Genomic DNA, 23,062 nt, shown 5'->3' on the forward strand with positions numbered 1-23,062 from the left:
CACATAGTAGGCATGTGCTCCAGCACTGCTGCCCTTAGCCTACCCAGCCTCTTCTGACTGCCCGGCATTAAACCTGGGAGTTTGTGCCTGTTAGGCAAGTACTCTACAACTGAACTACATATGCCAACTCACCCCCCATTTCTTTCCCAGATAGTGTCTTATTGTGTAGCTCAGAATGACTTTAAACTCATTTTGTAGCCCAGGGTGACTCAAACTATTGGTGAGTCTTCTGCCTCAGCTTCAAGAGTGCTGGGATTACAGGTGCAAACCATCATGCCTGGGTTTTATGTTACTTGAGATAGTCTATTTGTTTAGCTCAGATGAACTCAAACTCAGGCTCCTCCTGCCTCCACACCTCGATTATTGGGATTACAAGTGTGCTTTGCCATGCTCATCTAGCTGCCACATTCTTTTTGGTGTGTTTTGTTTTGTCGCAGAGTCTCTCTACATAGCTGGGACTGTTCTGGGATTCACTATGTAGACCAGGCTGACCTTGAACTCACACAGATTGGCCTGCCTCTGCTTCTGAGTGCTGGGATCAAAGGCCAGTACCACTATGCCCAGCTTTAGCTACCACATTCTAATCTAGACTTTTTTTTTTTTAATTCAGGCTGATTGTATATGGTACCTTTTACTGATGAAATGTTTGGTTCTGTTTCGAATATTAAGGAGTAACTTTTTGTTGATACACAACGATAATCATAAGAGTCCCAATAGAGTAATTTTGAGTAGTGTGTCCTGATCTCTAGAATTAAAAATACAATCTGCTTGAAGGCATAGAACTCAGTAGTAAAATACTTGCCTGATGTGTGAGGTCCTGGGTTCAAATCCAATTGCCACACACACAGAGGTAATTCATTTTAGTCATGTTTGTGGAATAACAACAACAATAAAATGTGCTTTCACTGCCAACATGCAAGTCACTTTTTTGTTACATTAAAATATTTTGAATGTGCCTTAATTCTTTTATTTTTAAAATGTATTTAACTGTATTTTAGGTTTGTAAGACTTAAGTCTAAATGGAGAAAATATTTCCTTTAAATAAAAATTGGATATTATTTGATTTGGCATAGTTTATTCTAGCTTATTCTATTAAGGAAAAATATGTAGATAATTGCTCCTGTAATCCAAATGAATACATGCAAAGTCTTTGTGCTGTGTACCACACAAAATACCTTAAAGTTAAGGGAGAGCCCAGGTATCTAAAAATGTTGATGACCTTTAAAAATACAAACCAGAGCTGGGTGCCATGACACATGCCCATCCCAGCACTCTGGAGGCAAAGGTAAGTGGATCTTGGAGTTCCAGGGCAGCCTGGTCTACAGAGTGCCAGGCCAGCCAGGGCTACACAGAGAAACCCCTGTCTCAAAAGCAAACAAACCAACCAACAAAACCCTAGTCTTTTATATTATAAATGAAAATGGAGCTCTGTTGTCTGTGCCAGTAACAAAATAAATGAAGATGGGCACTTGAAAAGGAAAAGAAGTTTGCTGAGCTCACAGTTGGGTTGACTGTCCGTGTCCAGCCTCTGGAGAGGGCACAGTGTTTGTGATGGAGTGCAGAGCAGATCCCATGGCAAGGCAGGGAAGAAAGCACAGCGGGCTTCAACTTCCTGCTTTGGTAACAGCCTGCCCTGTGAGCATCCTTTCTGAGGGGTGTGCCTCCAGCAGTCTTAATCTCTTTCCCTATCCCGTTCTACAGTATTCACTGTCACTACTCTGAAGATAGACACTTGGGAGGCACTGAGCATATCTCATGACTGAGTACCCAATTTGAATAGATTAGTCATTAAAAAAGTCATTATGATTATTGTATTCTAGACTTAGATTTATAGAAAACGATATAATTTACCCAGAGAAATGTGCTTCTTAAATGTGAATCTAGCAAAAATCTTAGAAAAGTACTATCAGATTTTGATATTTGTGCCCTGTACTAAATATTTCATAGCCATATTGAAATGTATGATCTTAATACTACAGATTTGTTTCTGTGGGGAAATGATTTGTGATTTATTATTATTTTAGTCATATTTAATTTTACAGATGAAACAGGAGATGAGACAGTTTTTTAGTTTATTGCCATGAAATGAAGAACAGTGAAACCACAAGAATCTAGAAGGTGGGCTGGTATAGGTAGCTCTTTGGTAGAGTGCTTGGCTAGCATTCATGAAGCCCTGGGTAAGTCTTCAACATGGCATAAACTAGGAGTCTTGACACATACCTGTAATTCCAAAATTTTAGAGGTGAAGGCAGGCATATCAGAAGTTCAAACTTAACTTGTGCTATTTCAAAAAGGAGTTTCAGAAGGCTCTGGAAGGTAGGGGATGGATGTTAATAGTACAGTGGTAAAAGTACTGAAGTGCACCTGTATATAGTGCTACTTGTTAGTACTCAGGCATTTGTACTGGCCTGCCCTTGGGGTTCTGACAGGTTATACCCTCAGCTGCAGCCACTAAGAGCATCACCTGTGCAATATTCACTGTGTTCCCTTTTAAGGAGCTCTGCCCCACCTCTCATTCCTCCCTTTCTTTCTCTCCATCTGTCTGTTTGTCTTCCTTCCCTCCCTCCCTTCCTTCCCTCCCTCCCTGCTTCTCTTTCCTCTCTCCTGCTGCTCCTGTCCCTGAAGGCCAGTTTCCCCACTCCCATCTCCTCTTTTTACTATCCTTTTCCCCTAATAAAAAAACACCTCCACTGGAACCCTGTCACATGGCATCTTTCTCTCTCCATCTGCTTTTTAAAATTAAAACACTACTAGTGTAGGGTTTTTAACTCCATCACTGCTGTAGCAAGTACAGAATACGTGTGTGGAGTTAAAGGCATACATTTGAGGATGAAATGAAATTCTGCCTAGGGTCTCTTTTTTTTTTTGCGTTTGCAGGTGTACATGGTCTTAGGTGTCCCCTCCCTCCCTCCCTCCCTCCTTCCCTCCCTCCCTCCCTCCCTCTCTCCCTTCTTCCCTAGAACTGAGGACTAACTCAGGGCAAGCACTCTTGCATTGAATTAAATCCCCAACACTAGTCTTTTTCCCTTTGAGGCGGGGATTCTCACTGACTTGGTACTTTCCAAGTAAGCAAGGGTCAGGGGTAGCCATCAGACCCCAAGAACCCACCTGTCTCTGCCTCCTTGCCACTAGGACACCAAGTGCGTACCACCACAACAAGCTTTTTAAAGGTTGAAACAAGATCTCACTGTATCTCTATTGTCCTGGAACTGGCTGTGTAAACCAGGCTGGTCTCAAATTTAGAGATCCACCTGACACTGCTTCCAACTGCTGGGATTAAAGGTGTGCACTAGTGGATAGCAACAATGAGCTTTTTGCATGGGTTTTGCAGATTGGACTCAGATCATTATATTTGTAAGGCAAGCATGTTAACTACTAAGCCATCAATCTCTCTAGGCCTTTCTTTCTTTTGATTAGAATGTTTCTTGAAATGACAGATATTTTGGTACAAGTATTTAAGGACCACAAAACAAAACAAAACAACAGCAACAACAACAACAACAAAAAACCCAAACGATCCAAAAGAGTAAAGGATTAGAGTACTTTTATGCTTGCTAATAGGTACCAAAATAATTTTAATCTGAAGTATAATGATTGCTATCCAACCATGACAGCTGTGTAAATTTTAAAGCAATCATGGTGGGGGCTGGAGAGATGACGCAGCAGTTAAGAGCTCCAACTGCTCTTCCAGAGGACCCAGATTCAATTCCCAGCACCCACATGGCAGCGAACAACTTTCTATAACTCCAAGCTATAACATGCAGGCAAAACACCAATGCACATAAAATAAATTATTAAAAAAAGCAACCGTGGTTGCCTGATAACTCTAAGAAATGACAGATTTTGTTATACTAGTATTACTAGATGACGGTGATGGATCAGTGGAATGCAAGTTTCATAGCTGATTTGTGTGTGTGTGTGTGTGTGTGTGTGTGTGTGTGTGTGTTACTAAAATACAGCTGCCATTATAGTGGACATTTAAAAATGAAATCTTCCAAATACCTGTATTTTCCTTGTATTTCTGATTTTGCCAAACAGTCAAATATTGTTTTTATCCATTTTTACTTTGTTGAGTACATGTTTAGCTCTGTGGTGCATTTACATCTGTTTCTCAGCTCTACATGAGTTAATAATCTCAAATAAAATTGAATAATCTTCTTATTCTGATAGAGAAGAAAAAACTGGATCACTTACCAGTAACTGGAGTTCTCCTATTGGGTAATCTCCACAGATCCACATTCTTTGAAGCTATTGGGAATGCCTCGAAGACCAAGGGACCGTTGCAATCCCATTTCAGGAAGGTAAGTGAGTGCCTGCAGCATGTCTCTAGCCTCCCAAGCCCACCCCAGCTTTCTTATGTATGCATCTGTGCTGCATGCCCTCAGTTCCCATGGATGCGCTTCACGAGGATCCTCGAGATGGACAGAAGGAAGGGGTGGATCTGTGAGGGAAAAGACCCAATAGGATAGCTCAAGTTACTGGTAAGTAATCTGGTTTTCACAAACTTGAGACTTTTCTCTCAAATTTCTTCTCTTTAAGAGATTAATAGAATGGAAGTTATTTCTGTATAACTTTTTATGTTATTAAATGAAAGCTATTATAAATAACATAGCAAACTATTAATAGATATGTATAAGTATGACAGTGACTCTCAAGTGTTATTTACTTAACTTTCTAAAAGTATATGTTTTAGGTAAATAGTATAATTGGCACTTAGATAGACCAGGCTGGCCTCAAACTCCCTGGGTAGCTGAAGCTAGCCTTGAACTCCTGATCCTTCTACTTCCACCTGCAGAGTATGAGGATTACAGAGGTGCACCACCATTCCTGGCTGACCAGCACGCATTAAACGACACAGTTTTCGATGGGCCTTTTGGTTTCATTCAAGGTGCATCTGAAGCATGATCTTGGGAATGCTGCAGTTAACCTTTCCATGTCCTTGTCTGTAATTAAGATCCCTGCTAGTATGAAGCACTCTCTGATTCCATAAGTTAAGGGTTATAATTATTTTTCTCTGCCTACATGCACACACACATGCTTACACAGGCACCAACCCAAACATGAGGCATACTAGGGAAGTACTCTACTACTGAATTATGTCACCTACAATTAGTTTCTAATTTTTGGTTTCTCTTTTGTTTTGCACTACTCTCTAGGGGCATTTTTAACACATAGAGTCTGAGTGATATACTTCTATAGCTGTTTTATAAATTTTCATTTCTGGGTATTTAAAGGCCTGTCCTAATTTCATTTCATTGTCTTCAGGTAGTCTTAATTTCTTCAATTTGAAACTTTGCTCATTGCTCTCACTTGGATAGTTACAGTTTTGGCCACTACTTTCCATTTCCTTGGAATGAGTTGGCCATTCTTCTTTCTGTACTTGAAAGCTGAAGCACTTCTAACTCTTACCAGTCTATTGGCTAGCATCTTCATGTTTGTGCTGTTGCACGTGAGTGGGTGTTCTGTACAGGCCAGAGGGTATTCTCTGTAGTTATTCCTCAACAGTTAATGTACATTGATTGACATTTAGAGACATAGTCTCTCACTGGTGGGGCACATTGATTAGGTAAGGATGATCAACAGGCTCCAGCGAACTTCCTATCTCTGTCTTCCAGGAGTAGGCTGACAGGTGGGAGCCTGAGCTGTTCTGACTGGCGTTTTGTGTGGGTGTCATGGGTTGGACTCATGCTTTCATGGCAAGCACTTTACCAGTTGAGCTATCTCCCCAGTCCCTGGTCGCATCTGTTTCACCTGTGTTTTCTCTGTGGTAGAGTGGAAATTTGGTGATATTTTCTTAATTTTTGGAATGTGTTTAATGAAGGGCCAGGAGCACATAGTAGACACTCTAATAGCTAATGTTAGATTGAGCTGAATTTTTTCTGTGGTTGCAGTTACCTGTATCATACTGTTTTTCCCTTCATGTTAACTCTTTGCTGTTGACTTGTTATGCTGCTGTGTAGCCTAGGCTGACCTTGAAACCACAGAATTTCTGCCTCAGACTCCTAAATGCTGGGATTACAGCTATGTGCAATACCTTTTTAGATACTTAACACTTTGTTGAATGCTTTCTGAGTTCAAGGATAAGATTTTACCATTATTTCATGTGATTCCTACAATCAGTAACTAATACAGAAATACCCACATAAGTGTATGACTATATTTACCAGTTTTTGTATGTGAAATATTCATTTATTGGCCATAATACGTCCTGCGTGAACTGTATTTTACTCTGGAGAACATTTTTTTCTTTAAAAACTGATACATTGAAATCCTAGCCAGTATATTAACCTAAGAAAAGAGAATTTAAAAACGAATAAAAGAGAATTTGGCTGGGTGGTGATGGTGCTCGTCTTCTATCCCAGTATTTGGGAGGCAGAGGCAGGTGAATCTTGTGAGTTCAAGGCCAGTCTGGTCTACAGAGTGGGTGCCAGGGACTCTTGAACAACCAAAACCAAAACATGAGAGAGGGAAGAAGGGAGGGAAGGAAGAAGGGAGGGAGGGAGGAAGGGAGGGAGGGAAGGAAGATGAATGGATGGGTGTGACCTCCTGTTGTGGCATCATTGAATGATAGCAGGCCATGGTTCTGAGCTACTTCATGACCAGGTCTTAATAAAGACCACAGAGGTGTTGAAGAACACTAGCAAGTTGAGGCCCAGATGTCATGGTGGACACCTCATCAAACAGACTAAATTCCTGTGGTACATGTTTCTGGAGTATGCGAAGCCCCTAATGAGGTGTGCACCAAGAAGCTACTGAAAGTGTTCAAGGATAAGTGAGCACACACGTCAGATGGGCATGCGCACTGGTGCCAGGAGGAAACAGGAGGTGCTGAGGAACTACTGGCTGCCAAGAAGAAAGCTGTTGCTAAGAAGGACCCATCACACTTTGTCCCCTCCCTCAAAACAGTTGTGCTGCAAAAAGAGCGGGGCAGAGAAGGGGCCAGGCATGATGGCACACCTTTAACCCCAGCACTGTGGAGAAGGAGGCAGGTGGATCTCTGAGATTTAGGCCAGCATGGTCTCCATGGCAATTTCTAGTCTAACTAGGGCTACACAGTGAGATCCTGTCTCAAAACATGAAAAACAGGATGCATAATTTTGAGAATATTTATTATAGTACTTACAAGACTAATTGTATAGTCTTTATGAACTAAGTTACAGAGGCAGTATACTTCATTTCTGAGGTTAACATGTCTTACAGGAGTATTGCTTGGTTTGTTGAAATGCTTACTTTTCAAAATACCAGTTCAGTTAAGAAGAAAATGAATTTTAATTTTAAGGATATTAAAGCATGTTCTTTTTTTGGCAGATTTGAGTGTCTTCTTTAAATGGTCATGAGAGAACCAGTTCAGATTCAATCATTAGATGAGACAAGATGAAGAACATCTAGTCAGATGACCTGATTATGATTTTGAATTTGCTACAACACATCTGTGTAAAATCCTATTGCATCTCAGTGTGGCATGTTAATAGCATAGTGGCCATACCAACAGTGCCTTTATTCTTGCAAGACATGTCAAAATACTTGAATGTGAGGCATCTTGAGTTCAGAAATAGTTTCAGAAAAAAGCAGGTATTTGGGTAGGCTGTATAGGAGGACCAGGGAGGAGCAGCAAGAACAGAGAGAGGTGTTAATTTGACTCCCGATTTAAACAGTGTACTGGTGTCCACTATACTTTTAACATGTGTTTGGCCTTGAAATTAAAAAGAAACTTGAGAAGGAAACATTTTAATAAGAATCTTACTGTGCTTTAATTTCTCTAATCTTAAAATAGAGATAATAGAGCCTGTTCTCTGCAAGCCTTGATGCAAGCTCACACAGTGGGGCAACATCTGGCAGAAGAGTTCGGGAGCTGCTTAATGAGCAATCCTTTCTCATTGCTGTTAAAGAAGAGCATTCAAAGAATGTGTTTACATAAAGTTTATTAAAATACATCAACTCACTTCAGATTAACATTGCAGCATATGTTATTTAAGAAACAATCAATACAATTAACATGTAAAGGATTGGAATCTTGAGAATGATAACAAGAGTATAAAATACCTACATAAAAAGGTGAGACCCAAATGAAGAGAGAAGTTACATTTTTACTCTCCAGAACAGTACGGGAGGTAGAAGTCAAATATGCTAAGGGGAAGCTAAGGTGCCGTGGAGGGAAGAGATACTCCAGCTCTTACCTCAGTGGAAAGGCAATATTGAGAAAAATTACTGAAAATTTCATGAATTAAAAAGAGTGGTGTGGGAAACTGAGTCAGGATGATAGTGTCTCAAGATTTTCAGACCAGCCTCGGTAATGTGTAGTGAGACTTTATCTCAGCTAAAAAAAAATGTAGAAATTATAAAGTACTTGTGAAATGATATACCAGATCCATATCAAAACTTGAAGATGGAAAGAAAAATAGTATTTGGGGTTAAGTTTATACCTGTAAATATATGAAATAAAATATTGAAAATAAGTGATATAGGTATTCAACTTAAAAAAACAATACCTTCATACAATAAAAAGAAAGGAAAGGAAGTAATAGGAAAGTAATTTGGTGAAGCAGAAAATTATCAGCAAGAATAAAAACAGCATCATGATTCGTCAGATTCTGGAAATAGTCTAGAAACAGATAAGATACTAGTAGTAAGGTTAAAAAGAGTGTCACTACATGTGTAATGGGCTTTATATATAAGAAATTATTATTAAATTACATGTATGTACATTTTGTTTAATTTTACCTATTTTTTTTTTTTTTTTTTTGGTTTTCACCATGTGGACCAGACTGGTCTCGAACTCATAGAACTCTGCCTGCTGTACTGGGTTTTTAATTTATTTTTTAATTTTGTATGTGTGGATGTTTTGCCTGCTTGCTTGTTTGTGCAACATGTGTGGGCAGTGCCTTTGTAGGCCATAGAACTGGTTACAGATGGTTGTCAGTTATTGTGTGTGCTGGGAACTGAACCTGAGTCCGCTGGAGTCATCTTCTCCAGCCCTTCATATTTTTATGATTATGTTTTGAAGATCAGCATTCAAAGCAATGAGTTTTATTTTTACACTTTCATGCCTGTGTATCATTATTTATTTGGTTTTTAGAGACTGGGGCTCACTGGATATCCCAGACCCTGAAACTTGTTGTATATCCAAGGCTGCCCCCTCAAATTTGCAGCAGTTTTCCTGCTTGAACCTTCTGAATGCTGAGGTTGGTGGGTTTTTTCTTTCTTTTTTTTTTTTTTCTTCAGTAAACCCAGGGAAGAGTCACCATATATTACAAGATGGTTAGAAAACGGGAACGTAAGTGCCTAGGGATTTCGAACCAAGAAATAACATTTCAGTGATTGGTTTGCCAAAGCCAGTGGGAGCCTAGTCTCTTAAAGTGGATTAAGAGAGAAAGGCCAGGACAGGAACAGACAGGTACATAGTGTCCCTCCCACTCTCACACATTTGAGGTTCTCTCAGAGTTTTCATTCCCAGCAGCCCATACGCATGGAGTTAAATTCACCTGTCTCTAGTCAAACAGTTTTGTGGGCACTTGCATGAAAGTTTCTTGAGTGACTTGAGTATACGTTTGCATTCCCTTTCCTAGCCTCTAGAGCCTACTTTCTATATGGAAGGTTCGCAATTCTTCACTCTTTGTAAGGATTACAGATTAGGTAGGCCTTCCCCATGCAAACAGAGATATAATTTATATACTATACTATTTGGCAAGTTAAAATGTTCAGTTCAGTAGGTTTTATTATCTTTAGGTCATTTTGCCATGAGTAACCAGTCATTTAGAAAGTCATTTCCATAAGCCATATAGCCATATTACTAGTTTACTTTCTCTTTGTATACAGACCGGCCTTGTCTAGACAGTTTGCGCAGTACACTGTTCCTAACATGTGGTCTCTCTTTTTTATACATGTCAGTGTACGTGACTCCTTTTTCTTATTTTAGGGAAAGGTCTTGCTGTGTTTAGTATGCTAGCCTGGAGCCTGAAACCATGCTGCCTTGGCAATTTGAATCTTGGACTTGTTTCTCTTATTGATTGATGAATAAAACACTGATTGTCCAATAGCCAGGCAGAAGCATAGGCAGAGCTACCAGACCAGGAGAAGGTTGGGGGAGAGGAAGGCAGAGAGAGGCCTCCAGGAGATGCCAAGCTGCCCAAGGAGTAACATGCCGGAATACGGGTAAGCCACAGCCTGTGGCAACACATAGATGAATGGAAATGGGTTAATAATTAGCTCAGACCTAGCCAATAAGAAGCTTGAGCCATCAGACAAACATTTTATGCTTAATGTAAATCTTTGTGCATTTATTTTGGGCAGAGTGGCTGTGGGACCAGGCAGGACAGAAACCTCCATCCTGGTCATTTTACTACTTTTCCCTCCCACCAAATAATACTGTCAGTTATGTGTAGATAGTACCGTCTGTTGTTTACTCATCAGTTGGCAGATCTTTGGATTGTTTTCACTTTGTGACTATTGTAAATAGTCCTGCTAGGAACATTGTTTGCAGAGTTGTGTGTGTGTGTGTGTGTGTGTGTGTGTGTGTGTGTGTGTGTGTGTGTGTAAGGGGGGGCAGGGAGAAGAGGGAGGAAGGAGAGAGAATGGCAGAGTCCATGTTGCCCAGAGGAGTCTATAACTCCTTTCCTCCTGCTCCCACCTCCTTAGTGCTGAAATTCCAGGCATGTGCTGCCACACCTGGCTTTGGGTTTTTATTGTTTGTCTAGAACCTTGTGTTTGCTTAGTAAGCACTCTATCAGGGAGTGACATCTCAGATCTTGTTAGTCTTTGACTGTTTACCTGGAATAGAAGTGCTAGGCAGTATTAAGAGCCCCAGCTTTAACCATTTGCAGAATTGCTAGGCTGTTTTCCAAATCAGCAACTTCCATTTTGCTTCCTACCAATAAAGTGTGAGAGCTAGCTTGTGTGAGATAGTACTGAAAGGATGGGGTTGTTGTTGCTTAACAAAGCGGAGTTGGAATTTATTATATATTTCAAACATACTTTACAAACACGTTAATAGAAAGGGGCGTGGAAGAAGGTGAGGAGGCAGTGAGAGCGAGGGCCCCCTGAGAAGGCTTGTGCCTTGTTGCCTTGACAGTGGTCACATGTTATTTTTTGGTGGGCTTTGAAGTTCTTCAAAGGAAACCAAAATGAGGAGCACCTAATAGGATTTCTATTGATAGGGTTAAACAGTAGGTGACATGCTACTGTATTTATATCATTTTCCCCTTCCTCTCCTCCTGTATCCTCCCAACCGCCCTCAAATTCATCGTATCCTAGTCTCTAGTTAACTGTTCATATACACAAGCACACGCAGATTTATGAATAACCTGCTGAGCCTCTTTATTATTGCTCATCTTATGTGTTTAAGGGTAGCCATTGAGGATGGAATAGCCTGTTGTGCTTATCAGTGGAGAACCTCACTCCCCTTCTTTCAGCAGCCATTAATTGCTTCCAGCTCCCATTTCCCCGTCCACATTGGAATGTCAGTTGGTGGTGTCATTTTTCAGGTCTGGTTATTGTGATGTTGTGGGTGCAGCTTCCATGTCAGAGAGGATGTTATTTTCAGAGGCATTCTGCTTTTTGCCTCCACATTCCACTGTGTTCCGTGTTGGAGACTTAGCATTGGTCCGAGTGCTCCGCTCCAGTTGTTCTCTGCATTTTGATCAGCTGTGGCTTTCTGTGATAGTCTTCCTCCTGTGCACAGAGAAGCTGCTTTGATGAGTGTGGTGATGTATCATTTATGAATCATTAAAGCTTGCCTGAGGATTCAGAAAGCAATCAGCCACAGGCCATAGAAACTAGGCACACACCTTTAATCCCAGCACCCAGAAGCTAGGAGGTGGTGGTACACACCTTTAATCCTAGGACTCAGGATTAAGAGATAGACAGATTTCTGTGAGTCCAAGGCCACCCAGATCTACACAAGAGAGGATCAGTCTAAAAGAGAACCTTTAATCCCAGCATTAGGGAAGTATGTAAGACAGAAGCAAGGTCTCAGAGAGGCGTTCATTCTCCAGCCACACTGAGGAGACTTGTGAAGAGCCCTTTCAGTCTGAGCTAGAGGGAAGAACTAGTGGCTGGCTGCTTTGCTTCCCTGATCTTCAGGTTGAATCCCAATAGTCTCAGGGTCATTTATTAATTCGTGTGAGGTGTGGGCTACACTTGTCTGCTGGGAGAAGGACTAATGTTTAGGATGCAGTTAGGAATTACATTGGTTTAGGAAAGTAGTACTTCACAGGGAATTGGGCTAGGTTTACAGTCCCAGGCATTAATAGGTTTTTGTTTGTTTTGGTTGTTGTTTAATTTAAACAAAATCTCACTATATAGCCCTGGCTGGCCTGGAGCTTGTTATGTAGACCAGACTGACGTCAAATTCACAGAGACCTATCTGACTCCTGAATGCTGAGATTAAAGGCATGTGCTGCCATGCCTGCCTGACCCAGAAAGAATAGTTTTGATGCTGGTGTCTGTACTGTGTCCTGGAGTTCATCTAGGTAATTCTCATTGGCATCTATTTCTACAGGACTGGTAGGTTTTAGAGAGACGATTCTGGCTTGATTTTTTTTTTATATTGTTGGTGTTTTTGCAGTTAGATTTGGGCCTGTAGACTTAGCTGAGTCTGATGTGGACAGAGCAGTTTGGGGCAGAGAGAGGATGTGCAGACAGGCTGGCTCTGGAGCCTGGAGATGGCTTGGGTGGAAGGCCAGATAGAGGGAACTGTATATGTACAGGATATGATACAAGGATGTGACTCCTCGGCCATGCCTTGGGGATGGGGTATATCTGTCTGGGTGGAAAGGTTGAATGTGGTGTGGGAGAGACCTGTGATTTAGGAGATAGTTAGGGAAGATTCTGCCCCAAGCCTAGAACTCCTTTTTGGGGTGGACAGAGAAGGCCAGCGTAGACTGCTGCCCTTGTGTGGGATCTAGCCTAGATCTGGTAGGTTGCTTAAAAGTAGTGGGTGGGGAGGTCAGGAGAACCTAACTGGTTAGACTGTGGAGGAGATTGTGGGAAGTCTAGTTTCCACGTGTGGGACAGTGTTGGAAGTTGAGCAGAGGGAACCTGTGGGTTGTTGCTTGCTGTGGTGCAGGTAGGGGTGGTTGGGCTAAGCACCCAATACGGAATTCAGGTTAGACCCTGGAGGAGAGCATGGGAAGTCTGGGTACCAAGTGGGATCAGTAAGCATAGCTTCAGCTCGCTCTAAAGAACAAAACCCAGTTTTGTACAAATTGATCCAGAGAACAGTTTAAACAGAGGGACGAAGCCTGGTCTACCGAGCGAGTTCCAGGACAGGCTCCAAAACAACACAGAGAAACCCTGTCTCAGAAAAAACAAAAACAAAAACAAAAAAACAAACCTATGGTCACACTGCCCAACCAGTTCTCTGAAGTAGCTTGTATGTATTACTATCTAGTAAAAGAATATTAAATTTTTATAATATGCTTTTACTAAACTTAAGAATTTTTGTTGTTTTAAAAATCACATAAGTAATTGTCAAATGTTAAACAATCTTTACATTCTTACTAGATTTAAAATTGTCATGTTCTGTCCACAAATGAGTCTGGACATAATGAACTTTCCCTTGTGTATTCTTTTTAGCTTAGAGATACCTTCATTATAGAACATTTTATCAACTGCCCCATATTTCATTGAAGAATATAAAATAGGCAGGAATAAAAGAACATACTATTTCTATGGATAGACATTTTATTTAAGGCTTATATGAAGACAGATTTTACTGAAACTACTTCTGAATTATATATATATGTAGCTTTAGATAGTAATCCTATGGGATTTTTTTCCTGGAGATGTGTGTAAGATGACCTTCATGTGAAAAACGTGTGGCACAGAAATGATGATGAGTTGTGGAAATGAGGTGGGCCTCACTGTGTCAGTTTAAGCCATACCTGGTGCTGCACTATAGTCCAGTGCCTAAGAGGCTGCAGAAAGAGTGAGAATATTCGCAGGGCTACTGGAGATGATGTGTTAAAACCAAAATCGGGGCTTTTAAGCTGAACTGCCACAGAACAATCAAAATAAATAATGCAACATTCGGTGACTATTTTAGACAATGCTGGGTAAAAGAAGTAGGAAACAGAAACATAAATTACATGGTTTAATTATAGGAAGTCCATATAGGAATTTCTAACAGTTGTTATCTTGAAAACATGGTACTGAGGAGGAAAGATCACCAGGGAACCTATGGTGTGTGAGAAATGTCAACATCCTGGTCTGAAGTAAGTCATACAGGGTGTGCATGTGTGTTTAAAAATCAAGCTGTATGGTTTGTGTACTTTATGTAAACTATGCCCCAATGAAAAGAAGAATTACAACATTTGAAATAGTTAATATTAATAAAAGTCAATAGCCGTGTGGTGGTGGTGCACGCCTTTAATCCCAGCACTCAGGAGGCAGACGCAGGCGGATCTCTGTGAGTTTGAGGCCAGCCTGGTCTACCGAGCGAGTTCCAGGACAGGCTCCAAAACAATACAGAGAAACCCTGTCTTAAAACCAAAAAAAAGTAAATGGTTCAATTGTTATTAAAAAGCTGACAAATGACAGAAATGGTGTTTCCTGCTAATGAGAAAAGGAAAACACAGTAGATTATTAAATTAACTTTATATATGGAGGGAACCCAGGTCTGAACTTCAGAATACATAAAAATAGATTCCAGTTGAATTCAGTAACAATCACCAAAAACAACCTTTTTTTCTGTGTTGCCCTGGCTGTCATGGAATAGCTTTGTAGAGCAGGCTGGCCTCGGACTCCCAGAACTGCCTGCCTCTGTCTTTGCTGGGATTAAAGGCGTACTCCACTACTGCTTGGCTTTCTGCTTTTAGTTTGAAACAGTATCTTGTATCTTACTATATTTCTCAGGCTTCTATGAACTTATTTGTACCCCTGGCTGACCCTCATCCTCCTGGTTTAGCTTCCTGAATACCGGGTTTACAAGTGTATGCCACCACTCCTGGATGAAACACTGGTGTGTGTGTGTGTGTGTGTGTGTGTGTGTGTGTGTGTGTGTGTGTGCGCGCACGCGCGCATGTCCATGTGTTTCTGTATGTAGATACATGTGTGTTGCAGGTACTTGTGTGAGTTTGGAGGTCTGACGCCAACCTCTGATGTCTTTCCACAGGAGCTGTTGACTTCGTTTCTTTGAGACAGGTCTCTAATTAGGACATAGGGCTTTGCTGATTAGGCTAGGCTAGCTGACCAGTGAGCCACAGGATCTGCATGTCTCCTCAGAGCTGGGATTGCAAGTGTGAACCACCATGCCAGGCTTTTTATGTGAGTGTCAGGGTTTGAACTCAGGTCCACATGTTTGTGTAGTAAATAGTTTACTGAGTTATTTTTCCACTTACTAACAACTCGTTCATATGAGAACCAGGTTACCCTGAGAGACCAGTGTTAATAATCTCTATGGAGGTGGTGGCCCAGATGACCTAATTACTTCTTAGTCTGCCTCACTTGAAGCTTCTAACCTCTTCTAAGGTGATCACATTGTAGTCTAAAGTTTCTAACACATGAACCTTGGAATACACTTATACTGTCATTTGTTAGAGATGGTCTCATGTATCCATACTTAAACTTTGTTTTTAATTAAAATTTTTTTGCAACAGTCTCATATGTAGCCATGGCTGAGTTCTATGTCAACCAGACTGGCTGTGAACTCACATTCATCTGCTTACCTCTGCTTCCTGAGTGCTGAGATGAAAATGTGTGCTATCATGCCTAGTTTGGACTCATTCTGTGTAGGTGAAGACGCTCTAGCCGTGACTTCTTAAGTGATGGCATTACCATCAGCTTCTGCTGTCATTCTCAAGCCATATCCATACTACAGCATTAGCACACTCGGGGTATTCTTTTATATATATATATTATATATATGTATATATAATATATATATATATATATATTGTTTTAAAATTTAAATTAGAAACAAGGTTGCTTCACATATCAATTCCAGGTCCCTCTCTGTTTCCCTCCCCCTCCTCCCGTGCCTTCTCACCAACCCCCCCCCCCCGTATCCCCTCATTTTCCCAGAGAGGGTGAGGCCCTCCATGGGGGTGTCCTTAGTATGTGATTTCATCCAGGGCAGAGCTTAGACCCTCCCCCCAAGAGTTCAGGGTGAGAGTGCATCTCACGTTGTTGGATGGGAGCCCAAAGTCCATTTGTATACCCGGGATAAGTACTGATCTACTGCCCAAGGCTCAATAGATTACCTAGGCCTCCTCACTGACACCCACATTCAGGGGGTCTTGATCAGTTCGGGGTATTCTTACAGCGAGCAGAAAGCAGAGGTGAGATTCAGAGCTGAGACTTGAATCTCAGTTGTCCAACTTCAGGGCCCACTCTGCCTGGTTGCCTCTCAGTGCTGAGTATATGGCGAGGGCTGTGAATGAAAAGAAAAGGGAGTTGCCGAATGAAGTGTACACTGGTGTAACTCACCACAGCAGCTTGTGGTAATGATCACCTCTGGGTGGATTTGAGAAGTGAGGGAGATCTGGCAATAGGGAAGAAAGGGAAACTAGCTTTGTAGGCAGCATGTTTTCCCCTCTCAAAATGTATAGTTTATTTTTGAAAAAGAAATACAAGGATTGCACTTTATAGTTCTTATTTTCTTCTGTCTTTGATATTGGTCTATGGTAGAAAAATAAAGCAACACCCTGGCGTATTGTTGTACATTAGCCTAGTTCTGAGGTAGCAGGCAGGCACTCGAAGCTCTAGAAAAGAGCTGAGTAGGTTCAGCTTCTCTTTAAATGCTTCAGAGTTTTACAGAGAGGAAGGTGAGGCAAGGGATTCACTTCCTTTGCAGATGTAGATCTACCCTCTCTCCTTCCTGCTTCTCTGTCGCTGCCTCTTCCGAATACAGACTATAGCAGTCACTCACTTAATTTTCTGTGGAGTAGCAGTAATGTCCTCATTTGAGGTTTGGGAAACAGACAATAATATATCACTGGTGATTTAACTTCCCAGTCTTTTATAAAACACTAAAGAATAAATTCTGAGCCGGGTGGTGGTGGCGCACGCCTTTAAGCCTTTAATCCCAGCACTCGGGAGGCAGAGGCAGGCAGATCTCTGTGAGTTCGAGGCTGGGCTTGACCGACAGCCTCCAAAACAATACAGAGAAACACTGTCTCGTAAAAACCAAAAAAAAAAAAAAGAATAAATTCTGTAGTGACCAGAGATTGTACTTTATTTGCCATTGTATCTCCAAAACTTAGTATATATATTTTAATATGTAAGCTATAGTCTCACTGTATAGCCCAGGCGTGCCTTAAACTCTGGTTGAAGTCTAGACTAACCTCAAATACAGGGTCCTCTTGTCTCATCATCTTGAATGCATTGATTACAAATGTGTGTCACCATAACTAGCTGAAGCATAGTGCCTTGTGCTTACTGGAGTCTTAGGTATTTGAAGAAATACTGATACAGTTTCATACTTCATTCTGAAATTAGCTAGCACCTCTGGCCAAAGTCGTCCTTAAGCTCTTTGGGACATTTTCTGTTGGTTCCCTCTCTTCTTTTAGTGGCTGAGAAAAAGGTAGTTTTATATAACTCCCTGACTTGCTTTGTGCCAAAACATTGACAAGTAATATTTTAGTTTGTAAGAATTTCTCAAAAATTTGTTTTGTTTTTACTTTTCTGAGTTTGATATATTTATATACTTACTTATTTATTTAACTTATTTCATTTTTGAGACTCCCTACGTAGCTCTGTCTTGGAACTCACTGTGTAGACTAGCCTGGCCTCAAACTTACAAAATATGCCTGTGTCTTCCAAGTAGTGATAGTAAAAATATTTACCACCACAATCAGCTGAATTCATTTTGAAAAATTAGTTGACTTCTAATTTTGGGATTGTTTCATCGTTACACGTCCAGTGCCATTGAATCACTGCTGTCTTATAAAACTGCCTATGTCCTGTATTTTGTTAGTGAAATTGACTTCTGTACACCACGTTCTTTTTAAGTTGTCAAGTGTATCATGAGCTACTTCCAGATGATATTAAGATTTATAACATGAGAAATAAACACCTTCAAATATGTCATTGTGTCTTATGAAAATAATGCTATTGTTTCCTGTCCTCATAGGTAGAAGGGTGTATTTTTATGTGTGGTAAACAAGAGCTAAAAGGTGTAAAATCCTCACAAGAACAACATTTATCTCGAAGTTAAAAGCTAAGGAGGGGTAAATTGAATAAATCCTAGGGAACAGTGTTTATCTCGTTTTGTGAAGATTAACCCTTGACTTTCAGTTGGGAAGATCCCAAATGAAGCATAGTGTGATGCTAGGAACAGTTAGGTAGATGTAGTTAAACTTGGCACCCCTGTTCCATGTGTACACAAGTGCTTCTTTATTCCTGTTGTTCCTGTCCCTTGAGAGTGTGCAGGAAGCCTCCCTCCATCCCTCTCCACCTTGGTTTTTCAAGGATCTCACTGACCCAGCTGATTGGATTAGCTGGCCAGCAAGACCCAGGGGTCCTCTTGTCCACCTTCCAGGTGCTGGGTTACTGGTGCACTTGTACTCTAGGCTTTTGACAATAGGTTCTAGGGATTAAACTCAGGTCCGCATGCTTACACGGGAGGCACCATCTCCTCAGTTCTGTTATTGTCGCTTCTATTATTAAACTTTTTAAAAAAGAATTGTAAATTTTAATTAAGTTATCTTCATGCCAAAATGTGCAAGAGCCCTTAATCTCACCAAAGCATTAAGAAATATGGATATGTACTAAGCTTTTCCCTTTAAAAGATTTCATTACAAATAGTAAGTGAGGTGGGCCACAGCATGACTTTTGTTCCTGAGAGGCAGTGAAATGCTCACACCACCACAGCATCAGGTTATCAGGTCCCTGCTCTATCTAGAGTCCATGGCTTAATTCCTACACTGAACAGGATGGAAGAATAAGACATGAATGGGCCAGCAATGCAAACCATCCATTGGCGACACTCCTAAGTGGTTCCACACATACTCAAGTTTAATTGGCCTTCTGGATTCATATCTATTTTCCTCTGTCCTTTTCATCACAAAGTTAATTGGAAAGTTCTTTGAATGTAACACAATACTGGAATGTGGCCAATGCATTTTGCAAATTTTATTCTTTGAGAATTTCATGTATGAATACTATATATTATGATCATTGTCACCCCTCCTCTCTTCCCAAGCTCCTCCTTCACATCCTCTCTTCCTTTCTGTCTGTCTGATAACCCAGTGTGGGGCCTGACTCCTTCCCCTAGCAGCTAGGAGCTGCCAAGGGCTCCTTAGTTACAGGTGGGGGCTCTTGTACCCTCCTCCTCGATGCTTGGGGACTAACCCCACTCAGGTACACACTCTGTTTCAGTGCCCATTCACCTCTTACTCTAGACTTCTCACTTTAGTAGCTGGCATTGTTTTGTGTATGTTTCTTTAAATTAAAGCTACATTCATTGTTACAGTTTCATTCACAAGACATTAAACTTTGTCAGTAGCCTACACTTTGTTTAATTGGAAGTTACTAGCTAAGATAATTTCCTCAGAGTATATGTATTCGTGGATCAAACCTCTACTTACTTGCCTGGTTATTCTCTCTCCCTCATTTACTTAGAACTCTGTATCTAGCTGCAAGTTGTTATTCTGTGCCTGAGCTTCTCCTTTCATTTTTTGTTTCACTTATAGTAGGACTCAAGAGCCTGTAAAAGTATGTGTTTATTATGTGTGTAGTGGGGGGGGCATAGGCACAGAGGTTAGAGGTGTCTGATTCCTCTGGAGCTGGGGTTACGGGCAGTTATAAGCTGCCTATTGTGGGTGATGGCAGTCAAACTCAGATCCTCTGGAAGATCCCTTCAGTTCTAAGAGCATGTATTTAATCACTTGTGTATTTTTTTCTGCTTTTCACAGTAAACTGTTAAGAACCAAACCTTGTCTGTCTTGTTAGAAGCACTGGTTTGTGTCATTGTTAGGAGGTCTTGCTAGTTAGTACACACATTTAAAATGTGACTGTAAAATAGTTGTTTTTGACCAGCAAGGCATGAACAGTCCATTGCCTGTGAGTTGCTGTTACCACCCCAGGGTAAGTGATCATTTCTTTTTGCTCAGTGCTATTGACTTCTCAGATCTTACTCTGCTCCTCTTCCCACCGGTTTCAAGTCTGGAGCCTGGTAATTTTTATTTTAATACTGTCATATCATGTTATTTTCCTGGTTAGATTCTATTAATTTCTCGTCCAAATTTTAATAGAATTGTAAGTTCTTTCTGTGTCTGATGGAAAGACAGTATGCAATCTGTGTCTGATGGAAAGACAGTATGCAATCTGTGTCTGATGGAAAGACAGTATGCAATCTGTGTCAGATGGAAAGACAGTATGCAATCTGGCTCCTTGCTGTCTCCTCAGATGACTGTTTCCTTTCCCGCATTGCCTTCCTCTCCAGCAGTTCAGTTCTGCTTCATCCTGTCCTCACTTGCTAACATCCCTCGGTCTCTACCACACTCCTTGCCTCGATGGTATGTGCGGTGCTTAGTTTCTCTTTGAAGTGGGCTTTCTCCCATTGTTTCATTGAGACACTTTATTTGTGTGTGTGTGCGTGGTTTGGTTTTTTTGAGACAGAGTTTCTCTGTATAGCTTTGGAACTCTCTCAGTAGACCAGGCTAGCCTCAAACTCACAGAGATCCGCCTGTCTATGCCTCTCAAGTACTGGGATTAAAGGCATGTGCCACCAAAGCCCAGCGCTACCCTGTCTCTTACAGTGTTGAGGTGAGGAAAGGAACAGGACCATCTTATGCATGTTGTTAATGCTTTGTTTCCCAATATATTCCTCTAAGCATGCTTATCAAGCAGTTAGTAACTCAATAAATATTTGCTTAATCTGTGAATTAATTGTATCACAGAAGAAGAAAAAAAGGGGGAAAGTGTGAAAGGAAAAAATTAAAACATAAAAACCAGACCTAATGTCTGCCATATAAGCTTAGCTAATAGCCAAGGTTCAGTATTAAATTAAACACTAAAAACAGCTATATTTGATGTTTATAATAGAAAAACTCTCAAACAAAATTGCTGAGGCATTTGAAAGTTTTGGGCTACCAATCAACTTCCAGATCATGACATGGAGACTTACTAGTTTTGAATGCCCATCCTAGCTTAGGCTCTTTTAAATTAACCTGTTTCTTTTTCTCTACCTTTTGCCTCAGGGCTTTCTATCTTTTTTTTCCTGTATTTCTGTATTTCCTACTTTTCTGCAGTCTCTATATTTGACAGGCTGGCAGCTTCCTGGCTTCTGACCCCGAGTCTCCCTCATTCTCTCCTGTCTTCTTTTTTCTCTTATTCTTTTTTCTACTTGAGCCTAGATTTCTCCTCCTGTTTATTCTCTCTTCCTACTTATCCCTCTCCTGCCTAGCCCTAGGCCCTTCATCTTTTTCTTAGAGCAATCAGGTAGGTACCTTAGGCAAACAAGATGAAACAAAAGCAACACATCTTTCCATAATTAAACACACATCCTTACATGTTAAGCAAATGTAGCATAAACAAATATAACACATCTTTACACAGTTAAAGTACCATTCCACAGCATAAACAAATGTAACATATCTTTTTGTAGTTAAATATTCTACAACATAGTATGCTACAGTAAAGAGAAAATGTAATGTTCTTTCAGTTTTTCATAGAATATTTTCAAAAATAGACAGCACATTGCCATTAGAAAGAAAGCTAAAAAAAGTGTGTGTGTGTGTGTGTGTACATGTGCACGCGCACTTGTATATTCCTGTGCAAGCATGTGTAAGAGGACAGCCTTAAGTATTTTATTCCTTAGACATAGTCTGTTGCGGAATTCCCTCCCCGGTTCTGTCGCCGCTTTAGTCCCCAAAATAACACATGGAGACTCTATTAGCTACAATGCTGTTGGCCAATGTCTAGTGCTTCTCATTGGCTAGTTCTGTCTTAAGTATTAACCCATGACTACTAATATATATTTCTATAAGGACTTGTCTTTCTGAGGTTGGCATCCTGATGTATCCTCTCTTCCCCGGGATCACATGACAACTCTCTACTCTTGACTACATTTCTCAGAATCCTCCTTTTCTCCTAGTCCTGCCTATCTTACTTCCCTTGGCCAACAGTTTTGTTCATTAACCAGTAAGAGAGACATACACACAGAAGGACTTCCCCCCATCAGTTATCTATCTGATTTTTTTTTTTTAGAAAGACTCTCTTGGTATCCTAGATAGACTAAGATAACAGTCCAGCCAGCCCTGGAGATTTTACCTGTCCTGATACCCCAGTGCTGAGATTATGAGTGTGTTTTTCAGGTGAAACAGTCTTTAAGTAGTTATATAATCAACTATGTACTCTACTGATAATGGGATAATGCTCTTGTACATTAAAGATCTGTCACTCGTATTGGATAATAAAACACTAATTGGCCAGTAGCCAGGCAGGAAGTATGTGTGGGCTACCTGACTAGAGGAATGTTGTGAAGAGAAAGGGAGAGTGAGTTGCAGCCACAGAGGAAGTAACATGAGAATGCCTTACTGAGAAAAGGCACCAAACCACATGACTAAACATAGATAAGAATTATGGGTTAATTTTAAGCCGGGCGTTGGTGGCACATCCCTTTAATCCCAGCACTCGGGAGGCAGAGGCAGGCGGACCTCTGTGAGTTTGAGGCCAGCCTGCCTGGTCTACAGAGTGAATTCCAGGACAGCCTCCACACAATACAGAGAAACCCTGTCTCGAAAAACCAAAAAAAAAAAAAAAAAAAAAAAAAAAAAGAGAGAGAGAGAATTATGGGTTAATTTAAGTAGTAAGAGTTTGTTAGTAATAAGCCTCAGCAATAAGCCAAACAGTTTATAATTAATATAAGCTTCTGTGTGTTTATTTGGGACTGAACAGCTGCAGGACAGAGTGGGACAGAAACTTCCGTCTACACTCTGCAATGATATTTTAAGTTAATAACAAATGCAAGAGCCAGAAAGCAAACCACAACACATTTCTAAACCTTAAAACCAAAATCTCCATTTCTGGGATTAAGAAATGTGGGTCCATAATGTGATTTAGTAGGTGAAGGTGCTTGCTGCACAGGTCTAACCACCTGAGTTTGATCCCTGGATGATCCCAC

General features: G+C 40.8%; 1 protein-coding gene across 1 annotated transcript in view; it reads left to right on the forward strand.

The window, feature by feature from the left end:
• The window catches only part of Yaf2 (YY1 associated factor 2), a 66,143-nt gene that overhangs the window by 17,506 nt on the left and 25,575 nt on the right, over positions 1-23,062 (forward strand). Inside the window, 2 exon segments of the mRNA XM_040753936.1 lie at positions 4,232-4,285; positions 4,287-4,301. Coding sequence (XP_040609870.1) covers positions 4,232-4,285; positions 4,287-4,301 — 69 coding nt within the window.

This window comes from Mesocricetus auratus, unplaced genomic scaffold, assembly GCF_017639785.1.
Source record: "Mesocricetus auratus isolate SY011 unplaced genomic scaffold, BCM_Maur_2.0 Super-Scaffold_100010, whole genome shotgun sequence".
Taxonomy (NCBI): domain Eukaryota; kingdom Metazoa; phylum Chordata; class Mammalia; order Rodentia; family Cricetidae; genus Mesocricetus; species Mesocricetus auratus.